Genomic DNA, 16,319 nt, shown 5'->3' with positions numbered 1-16,319 from the left:
GAGGACCACTTCCTAATTGTTCACAAACCATCTTGAATAATCTGTTCTAGAATTTTGCCTCTAACTCCAAACTCACCTGATTTCTGTCATATACTTTCTTTTCTTTTATGAACATCTTTGCTCTTGGGCATTTTTCACTGTTTGCCAGGGTACCTCTAAGATGATTGGGAATGGGACTGTGATTCTCTGCTCTGAGTTATTTCTGGTGCCCCGAGGTCCTTGCCTAAATGTATTAAGCCTGTCGGGATATTCTTTAATTCCAGTAATTGTTGACAGTTTGTTATCCCGTCCTTAAAGCAACATACTGGTTTCTAGGATTTCATTCATTCAGCAGATGTTTCTTAAGTACTTGTAGAGTTTGTAGAGACAGTGATGAACCAAAAGACAAGATGCTGCTTTCATGAAGTTGACATTCTGCTGGAGATGGAAGAGAGAAGACAGACAATAAATAGAATGAGAGAAACAAAGAATTTTAAGATAATAAGTACTATGGGGAGCGGTGGGGAGAATGCAATAGGGCAGATAGACTCTGGAGTGTAGGAGAAGGAGCCCGCCATTGTACATAAGGTGGTCCAGAGGGCCACTCAAGCTGAGGTTTGAGAAGAGGCTCAAAGGAATTTGGGGAGTTAGCTGAAGTATCTGGAAAGAATACCCTGAAGAAGGCAAAGGCCCTAAGGCAGGGCTCTGCATGTGACTTTCCAGGAGTCACCGCTGGGAGGCCAGTGTGGTTGGCGTAAAGTGAGCAAAGAGGGTATGAAGTGGACGTCCCAAAGAGCACAGAAGGCCAGACCATGCAGGGCCTTGTAGGTCACAGTAGGGATACTGACTTCTACTCTGAGTGAAACGGGGAGCCCCCTAGGAGGGCAGCATGATCACCATGACCTACACTGTACCAAGCGTAAGCTGTGTGGGGACAAGGATGGAAGCAGGGAGCGCGGTTAAGGGCTATCGTGGCAATCCGGGTAAGAGATGAAGACCGCTCATACTGACGGTAGCAGCAGGGATGGTGAGGACTGGTTGAATTCTGAATCTGTTTGGAATTCACTGCCGTAGTTAGAAGGTGTGAGAGGAAGAAAGGCGTTGAAGATGACTCCTAGGATTTTTTTATTTGAGTGATGGAAAGATGGAGTTGCCAGCTATGGAGATGGAAGACACCACAGGACCAGCAAGCGAGGACTTACAATTGGTGGGGGGGGTGTCTCTGGGGCATCCACACAGAGATAGGAAGCAGGCATCCAAAGGAGAGGGGTCTGGCCATCGACATATAAATAGTATGTGTAAATGGTATTTAAAACCGTGGACGAGATGAAACCTCAGGGGAGTGAATGTAAGCATGACAGAGAGGAGGACTGTGGACTTGAAGAAGTTTGCCAGAAGAGAAGAAACCAGCAAAGGCAACTGAGAAGAGGCAGTCAGTGACATAGGAGGCAAATTCAGAGCGGGGTGTCCCGGAAACCAAGGAGCAGAGTGGAGGGAGGAAGCTTCGGGTCAGCATTCGAGCTGACGGAGTGACAGATCTGACCTCACAGAGGTCGTCAGTGGTCGTCACAAGGGGTTTCTGTGGACCTGTGGGTGGGAAACCCAGAGGGGCCTGCGCTGAAGAAGGAAGTGGAGAGTGGGGGACGTGGAAGTACAGGGGGACCCCTCCAGTGAGTTTTGCCACCACGAGGGCCAGAGAAAGGAGGTGGTAGCTGGAGAGTTGAGGTCGTAGGAAGCGTGTTTTGTCATTTTATATGTTATTTTAATGAGAAGAAATCAGGGCGTGTTTGGATTTGAAGAGTATTACTTGAGACAGGGGGAAGTTTGCTGAGGTAGGACAGAAAGGGGCGAACGGCTGGTCCGCAGGAGCCGGATGTACCGCCCAGGCGGAGGGACTGACCCAGGCGGGAACATGGATGGTTTTGTGTGCTGTGGTCTGTCCTTCCAGGGATTAAATTCTTTCTCTGCCATCTACGTTTCACCATTTTGTCCAAACAGCACAACTCTGTCTCCATTGTATGTATTACTTCTTCTCGGAGCACAGCTCTTGCTTTCGGTCGGGTTCCTGATGTATTGTGGTCATATAGAGCCTCTTGGTTCCTTCCCCCAGCAATCCATACCACTGTGGTGTCCCTCCTGGCCAAACTGTCTGGAATGGTGTCCACTTACTGGTGCCCATTATCCGATCATTTCATGCACAAGGTAGTATCTGTAGCGATCTACCACAGTCGCTGAATTACAGGCCTGGGATGAATTATCTCAAGGATGGGAAAAGTAATTCCGTGATGCTTTGAGGGGGAAAAAATAGAAAATCGTTTATATGGCTGTTATAAAGCAACACACACGCGCGCGCACGCGCACACACACACACACACACACACACACACACACCCACCCATATATAACCCCATGGTGCCTGTTGCCCATTACTTAATAAGGTTTTTCAAGCTAGAGGGAAAGTGTTTTCTTACTGTCTGACTCTGAAGATGCAAAGTGTCCTTACTTCCTCTCTTCCCATTTACTGCCCTCCCCCAGATTGGCACCTGCTGTGGAGTAATTAGGGCAGTCCTAATTTGGACAGCCAAATCCTGATTACAGTGAGAGGAAAAACAGGAAATGTTCTAGTTTTGCTGCCAGCAAATGACTGACTTAAATAGAAAGCCATATACAATTCAAATGATCCAAAATGATATAACATTGGGGAAGGAAGAAGGGAGCGGGGAAACATTGCGAATCTGATTCTTTCTCAGCAGATATCTTTTGCAGAAATGATCAAATCCACAAGCTCACAATGCCCTCTGCTGAGAGCTGACTTGTTTTCTAAGTTTACCCCAAGAACCAGAGCATTCACTGGGAGTTGAGAGATCTGAGGGAAGGTCAGGAACATCTCACCTTTCCGGGAACACCTCACTCTGGAGAGAAAGACCGAAGTGTCTAATGATGTCATGTTACATGCTTTGGATAAAGAGAGATTTCCGAAAAGGGTAATGAGGACTAGAAGTCTTTTCCTTAATTAGTCCCACCCCTTGGGGCTTAGAGGAAAACTCAGCTGTGGGTTCTCCAATGAGCTGCATTAGCAATCAGCCTGTTGGTCCATTAGCCTGCTGCTTCCGAGCTGAGTGCTTCTCTGCCTCTGCTTGTCCTCTTTGTCCTGGGGTCCTGCCAGCAGCTTAGGTGTCCCAAAATAGTCATTAAAAGACTGGAAATCACAGTTTTTTAAAGTTTCTGCCTCTTCCAATTCAGCATCAGTTTGTTTATTTTATTTTATTTTATTTTATTTTTTGGTCTCTCTGCCTTGGTTGGGCTTGGTAGAAAATACAAAACATCTTCTAATCTTTGTGGCTCCGCTGATAGAAAGCACCAGTATGTTTTGATTAGGAGAAGGTATAACCATCCTCAGGGTTCACAGAAGACCGAGAACTCATGCCAGAGCATGAAGAAAGGGTGACATTGGGGTAAACTTGAAATTGCTGACGGCAGAAACCAGGTCTGGCTCCAGGCTAGGCAACTCCCTGACCCTCGGGGTGTTTTGTTGGGGAGGTTGAGAAATTAAAATGACTAGGTAGACGGTGTGGCTGGGTAGAAATGGGCAGAATAGGGAATGCTGACGACTTCCCACATGAAGCAAGGGAATACTATCCTGGCAAGGAGGTTTTGGTAAGGAGGATGATCTGCCTTCTCCATGATCGAAGCGGTGTTCTAAGATCTCAGTGGCCACACTGTGTGACAAAGAAATGAGAGACCAGGACCTGTGATGGGTCTTGAAGCCCCAGGGTTTCCAGAGTAGCCAGAGGCCAGCGTCCTGCAGGAATGAGAGAGTGGTTGAGCTTGCCTTGCCAACTTCATAACCCAGCTAAGGTCACAGGGGTTGGGAGTGGGAGTTGCACGCGCCAGAAGCTAAGTCTGTCTGGCTCTAAGCCCAAAGAATCAAAGAGACAGTGGAATCAAAGAGAAAAAGCTGGAAAACCTAAGCTAAACTTTTTTTTTTTTTTTTTTTAAGATTTATTTGTCTGAAAGAGAGAGTGAGTGAATGCAAGTGTGGGGAAGGGCAGAGGGAGAGGGGGAGAGAGAATCTTGAGCAAATTGCCTGTTCAGCCTGGAGTCCAACGCAGGGCTCAGTCCCAGGACCCTGAGATCATAACCTGAGCCAAATCAAGAGTCTAAACTAACTTTGAACCTCAGAAGAGCCAAGGAGGGGTGCACAGTGGTGCCGTTGGTTGAGCATCTGACTTTTGGTTTCAGCTCAGGTCATGATCTCGGGATCATGAAACCAAGTTGTCCCTTCCACACACACACCCTCCACCCCAAATCAGGCTTTGCGGTCAGTGTGGCGTCTGCCCAAGAGTCTCTCTCCCTCTGCCCCTCCCCCTACTCATGTGTGCATGGTCTCTCTCTCTCTCTCTCTCAAATGAATAAATAAATAAAATCTAAAAAAAGGGAAAAAAAGAATCAGAAAAAGAGCCAAGGGAACTCTCTGTAAGCTCCACACAGGCTTGTCTTCTGGTTGCCTCTTGAAACTATGTTCTGTCCCTTACCCGCTTGGCTTATGTGGCACTGATGTATTCATTTGTATGAAATACTGAGGAAATACAAAGGAACACTCATAAAATATGTACACTGTCTGGTTCATAGGAAGCGCTCTGCAAACGAGAGCTGACATTCGCTCCTCTAATTTATTATGCATTACCCTATCCCGGCATCCCATTGTATTACAACTTACAAATTTTTTCGATGCACGATCTGATCAGTTATTGGTTTACGTGTCTTTTTCAAAAACATTGTTTTTCAACTGTGGATTCACATCGACTTATCTGGGGAGATATCAAAGCACCCATACAGGATTTCCCACACTGGGCCCACTGAGCCTTGGGCCTGGGGAAAGAGTCGTTTAAAATCTCCCAGAAGTGGTTCTCATGGTGTTAACTTCACCCATGATCTAAACTTTGGAAATCTAGGAGGAAATTCTTATGTCTTTTCCCACATAGTCATCTCTAACTTTTAGCCTGATGCCGGTCTGGATGCCTCTCCCCCATCTTTCCTGATGAAATGAGGAGCTTCCCTCTGCCTTTCGGATGCACGTCGGCTGACACAGATGCTGCCCACGCAGCCACGTGTCCCACGGACTCCACAGCAAGCAGCCAGTCATAATTTCTCCCCCACAAGTCAGCCGACAGCGACATCAGACAGGAGCCTCTTGCAGTAACTTTGTCGCAAAGTAATAACGACCTGCACTGGAATGGGGTCACACTCAGGAAAGCCCGCTCCGCCACTGTGCAGGGGACTGTCAGTCACTCACCCGTCTCTTCAGCTGCAACCGTCCAGAAGACGGGACTCCCCCGACCTCACCTATAAGAAAATGGAGGTACAGAAAGGTCCAGAACCCAGCGAAGGTCACCGCATGAGGGTGGCTTTATGTCAGGCTCTAAAGCCCAGAGAAGAGCTAGTGGAATTGAAGAGGCAACAGGGGACCTGAGAAATGTTGCCAATGATTCAGAGAGGCGTTCTAGCAGGAGTGCAGACTCAGGAGCAGTTGGTACAGACCCGGTCCCAGCTCGGCCCTCCTCAGCTGCTGGATCCTGAGCAGGCCTTGGGATCGCGTCCATCAAATGCGAATGATCACCCCACCTACCGCACAGGATTGTTAGTGGGATTGTAAGAGTTAATAATACAGGTGAAGTGTTGAGAGCAATGCCTAGGAAATGCCAACTGTCAGCTGATAGTTATTGCTGCTGGAATTTATTATTTATTTTTATATCAATTCATTGGTAATATTGCTGTTCACTAATAAGATGGCCAAAGAAAGATTTTTATTTTATTTATTTTTAGTTTTTTATTTTAATTTTTTATTTTTTATTAACATATAATGTATTATTAGCCCCAGGGGTACAGATCTGTGAATCGCCAGGTTTACACTTGACAGCACTCACCATAGCACCTACCCAATGTCCATAACCCAACCAACCTCTCCCTATGCCCCTCCCCTCTGCAACCCTCAGTTTGTTTTGTGAAATTAAGAGTCTCTTATGGTTTGTCTCCCTCCTGATCCCATCTTGTTTCATTTTTTCCATCCCTACCCCTCCAGTCCCCCCAACTTTGCCTCTCAAATTCCTCATATCAGGGAGATCATATGCTAATTGTCTTTCTCTGATTGACTTATTTCGCTCAGCATAATACCCTCTAGTTCCATCCATGTCATCACAAATGGCAAGATTTCATTTCTTTTGATGGCTGCATAGTATTCCATTATATATATATATATATATATATATATATATATATATATATATACCACATCTTCTTTATCCATTCACCTGTTGATGGACATCTAGGTTCTTTCCATAGTTGGGCTGTTATGGACATTGCTGCTATAAATATTTGGGTGCACGTGCCCCTTCAGATCACTACATTTGTATCCTTAGGGTAAATACCCAGTAGTGTGATTGCTGGGTCATAGGGTAGCTCTATTATAAACTTTTTGAGGAACCTCCATGCTGTTTTCCAGAGTGGCTGCACTAGCTTGCATTCCCACCAACAGTGTAGGAGGGTTTCCCCTAAGAAAGATATTTTTATAACCTCTGTTATTTCCGTGGTGCTTCATGTGTCTCTGCTGTCATTCATTCATGCATTACTTTATTTATTCCAGTAATTTTGAAGCATTTCTGGGGCCAGCATTGTTCTAGATCTAAGAGTATAGAAGCGAATCCACCAGGCATGGTCCTGCCTTCATGGACTTCACATCCTAATGAAGGACACAGAATAAATCAAGTAACAAACAATAAATTTCTCAGAAATAAGGGTGATGTGGTTTTAAAAAAAAAAAAAAAAGGTTCAAGGTGAGGGACAGCATCAGGAAAGACCTCAGAGAGGACCTGATATTCAAGCTAAATTCTGAAGGTTGAGAAGGAACCACGTGGCGATATGGGAAAGAACATTTCAGGCAGAGGAGGGAGAGGTGTGAAGATGGCAAGAGGCTCAAAGCTTACGTGCATTAAGCTTCGTGTAACTGGAACAGAGGGAGAGAGAAGAGAGAAGTGAATACTGAGGAAGGATGGACAGGCGCAAGGGGCACATCATTCAGGTTATTTCTGGCTACGCGTTAGAATCATGCAAGAGCTTAAAGCTATCCGTGCTAAGCCCCACTTCAGAATGTGTAACTGATACACATTTAAAACACTTCCCAGGTGTTTTACTGCATCCCAGAATTAAGGACCATTGCAAAGGATCTCAAGACCAGGGAATTTGAGTTTTATTCTAAATCCAATAAGAAAGCATGCATTTAGGGGCTCCTGTGGGTTAAGCTGCTGCCTTCGGCTCAGATCATGATCTCAGGGTCCTGAGATGGAGCCCCGCATCCGGCTCTTTGCTCAGTGGGGAGCCTGCTTCTCTCTCTCTCTCTCTCTCTCTCTCTCTCTGCCTGCCTCCCTGCCTACTTGTGATCTTTCTCTGTCAAATAAATAAATAAAATCTTTAAAAAAAAAAAAAAAAGACAGAGAGCATGCATTTAGAGTTGAGACAGGCAGTTATCTGGTCTGATGTCTTTCCATCAAGGTCTTCAGTGTGCTTATAACAAAAATCTGAACATTGACAGTTAAGACAAATTTTATATTAATTTATGGTCCTCTGTTCCAATATAATTCTTTTCTTCTTGTTTTTTAAAAAATATCAGCTATGACCCTTCTTCCGAGAACTTGTCTATGTAAAGGTTGTTATTAAATTATGCCCCAAGAGTTACCTTCTGCAGACTCTCAAATTTCAAATCCTTTTCCACTGGGGGTGCCTGGGTGGCTCAGTCAGTTAAGCGTCTGCCTTTGGCTCAGGTCGTGATCCCAGAGTCTTGGGATTGAGCCCCTTGTCAGGCTCTCTGCTCAGCAGAGAACCTGTTTCTCCCTCTCCCTCTGCCTGATGCTGGGCCTACTTGTACTCTCTCTCTCTATCTCTTCGTCAAATAAATAATTTTTTTTAAAAAATCCTTTTCCACAGGTCCCCTTGAATTGTTTCTGCTTCCCGTGAGCCATCTCCAAAGTAATCAGATGTTTCTGAAGTTGTGATTCTTAGGTAGAAATCCAGACTGTCATCAAGCTCTCTGACCAGCCTTGAGAGTGATAAAAAAAAAAAAAAAGAGCCTAATTTGCTTATTCTGCCTATTCTTGTTCTGCTCCATCTCATCTTAAGGGATTTGGGGGTTTTGTTTTCGTGTTTGTTTTGTTTGAATTGGCGGCATACCATGACCTCTTATTTCTGCAGCCCTCATTGTCACGATCACTGTGTTAGTGGACATTGTGCTACCCTTTGGCCTGCTGTAGGTCCAATCATTCACAGCTGAAAATCCACTACAGCAGCTGAATTTGAACCGTCCGTGACTGGGGGTTCATCTGTCTACCTTGGCTCCTAGTTTTTGAAGTATCTGGGAGATTCAGCCTGGGAAAGCAAACGCCATGCCCTGGCTGTCACTGAACAGTTGAATCCAATTAGCTCCACCTGCCCCGGGTTGTTTACCTAATGGAAGGCTCAGCACCCCAGCTGTGTCCAGGGACCAGGCACACTTGCACTTCCCAACTGCTCCAGAGAGGAAGCCGTGCACACGAGAGCCAGTCAACACCAGCAGATGTTTTCTGAAGGAAATTCACTCAACTGTGTCTAGAGGGTAGACCCTTCTCATGGCAGCCTTATCACCTGTTTCAAGAGGTATACTCGTTTTCCTCTTCCTCCTGGGAACGGGTACAAATAGTTACACAGATGGCTCTGTCTGTGGCCCATTGAGCTGTGAATTAATTAGTAGATTATGGTTCTAGTACTGTGATTAACCCTACTCCTCTTGTGGAATAATTGTTGGAAATTTAGCTCTTCTTTTTTGGGGCTATTTGGATATGTCCTAGAATTTTGTAGCCCACACCATCCAGCTTATCACAAAATGATAAACTAATAAATGCAGTCGGTGAGGATGGAGACTTTTCCATTTGAGTGAAAAATTCCTTTTGGGCTAATTGTACGTCACTGATCAATGTCAATATTTCCAATTCGAAACTTGGAATGACATTCAGGATTGATCTTCATTTCAGTATGAATTAATAATTTATTGTTGAAAGCAGTATATAGGTAGCATCTTAGTTCCTTTTGATTTCTGTTTTTTTAATAAAATAGGATCTATGAATATTAGTGAAGCCAGTAATAAAATATTGATTATTGAATTAAGCCAGTCTTTTAAAAATATATGTAAGTGAACAATGTGGGTACTTTAAGGTAGTGTTTCACTAAGCAATTTTTTTTTTTCATTTCAGCTAGTGCTAAAATGAAAAATTCTACAAAATTCTGAACCTCAGGGCAACTGTGGGATTCCCACAGAGGACAAGTCCTACCGAGGGGGAGCTTACAGACCAATAGCAGATGACATGAGAAAACTCCTTATCATGAGAAAAGGAGGAAAATGCAACTAACAGGACATTTGACATCCACTGAACTACCAAAAAATATAAAGCCACATGAAAGGAACTTTAAAATTGCTGCTTTTAAAATATTCAGAAAGTAAAATAAAATAAAATATTCAGAAAGATAAAGAATAGAACCCGTAATACAAGGGCAGATCATTTTGGAGGAGGGAGGCCAGTGGATTTCTAAAAGAGCTAAAAAGAAAATCTAGAAAGGAAAAATACAATAATGCAAAGCATTTCAAAAAAGCAATAGCTGGGTTCAATCCTAGAGTAGATCCCGGAGAGAGAGTTCATAAATGGATAAAATGAGTGAGAACTGAGAAAGAGAAGTCGGTGAGTAAAGGCCATTCACTGGGTGCCAGTGTCTGTGAAGGGTGGAGAAGAGCTTCCCTGGAGAGAAGTGCTGGATCGAGGAAGAGACTGATTCATTCTTTAAAAAAATAATAATAATAATAAAAATAATGGGGGTTAGGAAATATATTGAGAGAGATACAAGATATCAAAAAGTAGATTTGGGGGGCAGTAGGGAGGATCCCTAAGGGCCTAGGTAGAAGGATTAACCGGAAGTGAATGAGGATGAGATAGGTTTGAAGATATTTCTGTGGGGAAAAGAGGGGGAATGTTTGCAAGTATATAATTAAGAAGCCTCCCTGCTGTGTCAGATAGGAAGACTGTAGGGGGTAAGCAAGGGGGAGATAAAAGGTGAAGGTTTAAAAAAGAGCATTGAGGGACTGCGAGGGGAAGTTGAGCAGAAGCGGGTAAAAGGAAGGCCTAAGAACATTGACAGCCCGCCTGGCACACATCATGAATGTGATATGGTACCCAGCACCCCACATCTGAATGGGTAAAAGATTGGGGGACTCATCCATAAATACCGCAGAAAATATGCAAGAAAATAACAGAAGGAAAAAGAGAATAGGAGGTAGCAGGGAGAGGGATTTGAGAGACCGGAGGAAAGAAGGTTCTGTAGTCTAATTTCTGTATTGCTGACCATAGTTACTGTTAGAAACCTTTTGCTTATCATGAGTTAGAAGAATGCCAGAAGTCAGCTAGTAATTCTAGCCTATTTTCAGAGAACAGAGCGATACTGCTCCCTACAACCCGAAATCCTATTACCTCGAGTCAGGTTGCCATGAGTCAGTTTTTAGGTTTCAGCTTCCTTTGTTGACAAGAATTAAATTGTCTGTTGGGTAAGGAGATTTTATCGTGCATACCCACCATACATATATTGTAGATTAAGAAGTGCGTAATGTCCTCTAGTTGTGACTCTTACACCAACAAAAATTCCCGCCTGTGAGGGGGGAAACTTCTGGAGTCTGGGTCAACTTGGGACGGGGTAGCCAGCTAAGTAGCACTCCCCTCATCAATAAATGTCATTCCTGTCACCTAGAGTTGCTGATGATTTTTAGACCATTGAAATTAGTTATAGTGACAGAAATGTTGAAAGTAGGAGAAGCTTTTTAATTAAGTTGAAATTGAACGTTTAAGATGAATTTACAGGGAATGTCTGGTAAGCGCAGTGTTAATAGCTCACCCCTGGGCCCTATTAAAGGACTTGAAGCCTGTCACTCTAGGTCACCAGTCAAAGCCCACTGGAGAGAGCAATAATCAAAGACTTTCTCTGCCTGACATCAGGGGCAGAAGGTTTCTCTATGATGGTAGATTTACTTTGAATATAGGGGTGTCCCTAGTTCAAAAAGTACCTTGAAGTAGAGCTGACGGTTGATTTAAACCAAGAAGTCAGAGAACAGCCTTTTGTAACACTTTGTCACCTTCCCAATCCCATTCATGTTGTTACTTCATTTCATAACATTCTTATTTGTTCAACATCTTTCTTGAAAGATACCCCCCAAACCTACCATATATGTTTATTTATCCTAAGGGATTAACTAGGATAAGGGTGACGAATTCATCTTATTATGACTTTTTCACAGTTACTCAGCAGTGAAAAAAACTATGAACAAAATCTAGAAATGGTTTTCCAGTAACGTGACCTATTAATGGATGTCATCACTCCAACTCAGATCATGGGTCATGTTAATAAGAGAAATGGCGGTGCTATTTTTTTTTTTCTGCTGCTTCTAAGGTAGATGAAAAATGCTAACTGGACAGCAGGCAGTGTGCTGAAGTATCTCTTTTCCACTGATTGTGTTCAGGGGCATTGTTCAGTCAGAAGAGAAACTTGTCATCAGTGCATCGTGGGCAAAAGATGATGACATCAGCAGACTCCTGAAATCTCTGCCAAACTGGATGAACATGGCTCAGCCCAAACAGCTGAGGCCAAAGAGAGAAGAGGAAGAAGATTTCATAAGGTAACAGATTTCTTTCCTATGTTGTATTAAACATCGGAAGTGAAAACATCCATTTAGCTAACTCCTCCTTACATGAAATTTGAGGCAATTCTAAATATCGAACAGCAATGAACTCAATAAAGTCTGTTTCTATCCTAACACACCTCATTTCCCATGTAAATATGCCTCATACTCAGAATTTTAGAGGGGGGCGTGTCTGGGTGGCTCAGTGGGTTAAGCCTCTGCCTTTGGCTCAGGTCATGATCTCAGGGTCCTGGGATCGAGCCCCGCATCAGGCTCTCTGCTCATCAGGGAGCCTGCTTCCTCCCTCTCTCTGCCCGCCTCTCTGCCTACTTGATCTCTCTCTCTCTGTGTCAAATAAATAAATAAATAAAATCTTTTAAAAAAAATTTTAAGGGATTAATATGGATCAAATTTAGAGAATTGTTAAATCAAGTTAAAATATCTTTTAATTTGTAGGTCGTTTTTTCCTCTAAGGGGAAGCATGTGATTTACTCATTAACACATTTATTTATTCAGCAAAGCTGTATTGACCTTATTATGTGCCATACCTTGGAAAGATGACAATTAATGACATAAAGTTCTTGCCCATACAGAGTCTTTTAAAATTGTTCTTAGCAATTGCAGTTCCTAGAACTGTTAGTGGAACTTTCTGGAAATATAAATGAGCTTCTCATGAAGCTCAATTTGTTGTTCAAATTCATTGTATTATCTCTGATTGGTTCCTACTTATTTTGAGAAAAGTAAGGTCTCAACTTTATCACTCAACATTTAACTTTGTACAATTTAAATTATTTACATAGCCATGACACTGTGGCCTCATTCAATGACACTACTCATTTTCACATGGCCACAGTGAAATATTTCACCTCTGTCACTGTAGAGCTGTGTAAAGTAGGGAGAAAAATGAAGTAATACTTTGTCACATTAAAATTAGGTTTAACCTTACTGCTTTTTGCCTATCCAAGTGAATGAATAAATAGTAAAAATAAAACCAGAGCACTTTAAAGAAGCAAAGATCAAAAAAGGAATAAAGAACGTAATGGCCAATATTTTACTTTTAACTCATCATACAACTGTGGGCTCATCTTTTTCTCAGAATGTGGGTTGTAACTGTAGGTAAATAGGTTTTCGCTGCTCATGAAGTTACCTGTATTCATACGTAAATGATAGTGCCACATTTTTCCAGCCTTTTATTATGAAAATTTGTTAGAGTGCCATTTAATACCATATAAAAATTGTGAAACTCACAAATTCACCTATAATTTAACTATATATATATAGAGAGAGAGAGAGAGAGAGTTGACTTTTTAGATTAATAGACTTTATTGGGGGGGGAGTTTTAGTTTACAGAAAGTATTGAGCCAAAAGTATAGTGTTCCCATCATGTACTCTTACCCACCATGTTCAGTGTCCTGTGTTTTTAACATCTTGCATTAAGTGTGGTACATGTGTTGTACTTGATGAGCTAATATTGATTATTATCATCTGAAGTCTATGATTTACATTAAGGTTTACTCTTCCTGTTGTACATTCTATGGGTCTTGACAAAGATAAATGGTTGTATTGGTATCATTCAGATTTATATAGTTGCCTTAGAACTCTTCTGTGTTCCCCATATTCATCCCTGCCTTCCTTTCCCCAAAGCCCTGCCAACTGCTGATTTCTTTTTACCATCTCCATAGTTTTGCCTTTTCCAGAATAGCTGAGAGTTGGAATCACATGTGGCCTTTTCAAATTGGCTTGTTGTGCTTAAAAATATGCACTTAAGATTCCTTCCATGTCTTTTTGTGGCCTGATAACTCTTTTTTTAATCCCCGAGTGATACTCCATTATAGGGATGTACTATGGTTTGTTTAATCCATTCACCAGTAGAAGGACATTTTGATTGCTTCCAAGTTCTGGCAATTATAAATAAAGGTGCTCTAAACACTCGTGTATAGGTTTTTGTGTTGATGTAAGTTTTGATTCATTTTCATTCATTTGGGTAAATACTACAGAATGTGATTGCCAGATCGTGTAGTAAGAGTGTATTTCGTTTTGTAAGAAATTGTCACTGTTTTCCAAAGTGGTTCTATTTTGCATTCCCGTCGGCAGTAAATGAGAGTTCCTGTTGCTCCCCATCCTCTCTAGCATTTGGTGCTAATGTTGTGGAGTTGGTACATTCTAACAGGTGTGTAGTGAAATCTCGTTGTTTTAATTTGTATTTCCCTAATGGCATATGATGTTGAACTTCATCTTTTCATATGCTTATTTGATACTGTATATATATTTTTGTTGAGATACTGCTCATTTTTTAATTGGGTTGTGTTTTCTTATTGTTGAGTTTTAAGAGTTCTTTGTATGTTTTAGATGCTGTCCTCCATCTGATATGTGTTTTGCAAAGATTTTCTCCCAGTCTGAGACTTACCTTTTCATTCTCTTCACAGCTTCTTTTGTAGAACAAATGTTTTACATTTTAGTGAAGTCTAACTTACTGTATTTTTTTCTTTGATGGGTTGTGCTTTTCTGCTTTCTGGTTTTAATTGACTATTTTATATGATTCTACTTTCTCCCCTCTCTTAGCATATAAATTATACTTTTCTTTTACCTTTTTTAGTGGTTTCTCTAGCGTTTGCAATATACATTTATAACTAATTCAAGTCCACTTAACACCAGCCCACTAAAACAGGTAATGCAAGTACCTTATACAAAGTGTTCCTAATTCTCCCCTTCCATCCCTTATAACGTTGTTGTCATTCGTGTATTTCTTTTACCATAAGCAATAATTACTCCATATAATGCTGCTATTATTCTTTTGATCAAATTGTTATCTGGTAGACCAGTGAGGAGTAAGAGAAATAAAAGATTTTATTATTCCTCCTTTAATGCTCTTCCTTACCTAATGTAGAGCCAAATTTCTGAACTAAGTAATTTTCCTTTGCCCTAAAGAATTTTTTAAACATCTTCTGTGAAGCAGGTCCGCTAGTGACAAATTCCCCCATTTTTTAATTGGCTTGTTAAATGATTTGTAATTTGGGCAGCATCCTACCTCACAAGTAGTGGGGAACTCCCAAATTCCCTCAATTTTTGTTTGCCAGAGAAAGTCTTTATTTCTCCTTCGCTTTTGAAAAATAATTTTGTAGGGCACAAGATTCTAGGTTGGTGATTGTTTTAACACTTTAAATATTTCAATCCACTATTCTTGCTTCCATGGTTTTTGAAGAGAAGTCTAATGTAACTTTTATCTTTGTTCTTCAGTAAGTAACTTTTTGCCTCAGTCTTCTTTCAAGATTTTATTCTTCGTTTTTTATTTTGAGCCATTTGAATATTATATGCCTAGGTGTAGGGGTGTGTGTGTGTGTGTGTGTGTGTGAGAGAGAGAGAGAGAGAGAGAGATGTTTGGTGTACTCTGAGCTTCCTAGATCTGTGATTTGATGTCCATCATTGGTTTGGGGAAATTCAGCCATTATTTAGTCAAATATTTCTCCTGTTCCTTTTTCTCTTTCTTCTGCTTCTGGTATTCCCATTGTCCAAATACAGTACCTCCTTTAATTATTCCTACAGTTCTTAGATATTCTATTGTCTTTTCATTCTTTTTTCTCTTTGGATTTCAATTTTGGAAGTTTCTATTGACATTTCTTCTAGCTCACTGATTCTTTCCTTGATTATGCCCTGTGTATTGATAAGCTCATCAAAAATACTTTTCATTTCTCATTCCACCCGAAAACAACAGAATACTCATTCTTCTCAAGTGCACATGGAACCTTCTCCAGAATAGACCATATACTGGGTCACAAAGCAGGACTCAACCGATACCAAAAGACTGACATTATTCCCTGCATATTCTCAGATCACAATGCTTTGAAACTGGAACTCAATCACAAGGAAAAGTTCAGAAGGAACTCAAACACATGGAAGCTAAAGACCACCTTGCTTAAGAATGCTTGGATCAACCAGGAGATCAAAGATGAACTTAAACAATTCATGGAAACCAAGGAGAATGAAGACACTTCGGTCCAAAACCTATGGGATACAGCAAAGGCGGTTCTAAGGGGGAAATACATAGCCATCCAAGCCTCCCTCAAAAACATTGAAAAATCCAGAATACACCAGCTGTCTCTACACCTTAAAGAACTGGAGAATCAACAACAAATCAAACCAACTCCACATGCAAGAAGGGAAATAATCAAGATTAGAGCAGAGATCAATGAGGTAGAAACGAGAGATACAGTAGAACATATCAATGAAACTAGAAGCTGGTTTTTTGAAAGAATCAATAAGATCGATAAACCATTGGCCACACTAATCCAAAAGAAAAGAGAGAAAGCCCAAATTAATAAAATTATGAATGAAAAGGGAGAGATCACAACTAACACCAAGGAAATAGAAACAATCATCAGAAATTATTACCAACAGTTATATGCCAATAAGCTAAGCAACCTAGATGAAATGGATGCATTCCTGGAAAACTACAAACTCCCAAAATTGAACCAGGAAGAAATTGACAACCTGAATAGACCGATATCTAGTAATGAGATTGAAGCAGTGATCAAAAACCTCCCAAAAAACAAGAGCCCAGGACCTGATGGATTCCCTGGGGAATTCTACCAAACCTTCA

General features: G+C 41.5%; 1 protein-coding gene across 1 annotated transcript in view; it reads left to right on the top strand.

Annotated features, from left to right (window-relative positions):
• EXOC4 (exocyst complex component 4) overlaps positions 1–16,319 on the top strand; it is a 740,765-nt gene that overhangs the window by 580,461 nt on the left and 143,985 nt on the right. Inside the window, exon 13 of the mRNA XM_046020865.1 lies at positions 11,564–11,719. Within this exon, the coding sequence (XP_045876821.1) occupies positions 11,564–11,719 (156 nt within the window). The remainder of the gene's footprint in view (positions 1–11,563; positions 11,720–16,319) is intronic.

Source organism: Meles meles, chromosome 10 (genome assembly GCF_922984935.1).
Source record: "Meles meles chromosome 10, mMelMel3.1 paternal haplotype, whole genome shotgun sequence".
NCBI lineage: Eukaryota > Metazoa > Chordata > Mammalia > Carnivora > Mustelidae > Meles > Meles meles.
The sequence above is the reverse complement of the archived record's forward strand: the minus strand, read 5'-3'. Positions and strand labels throughout refer to the sequence as shown.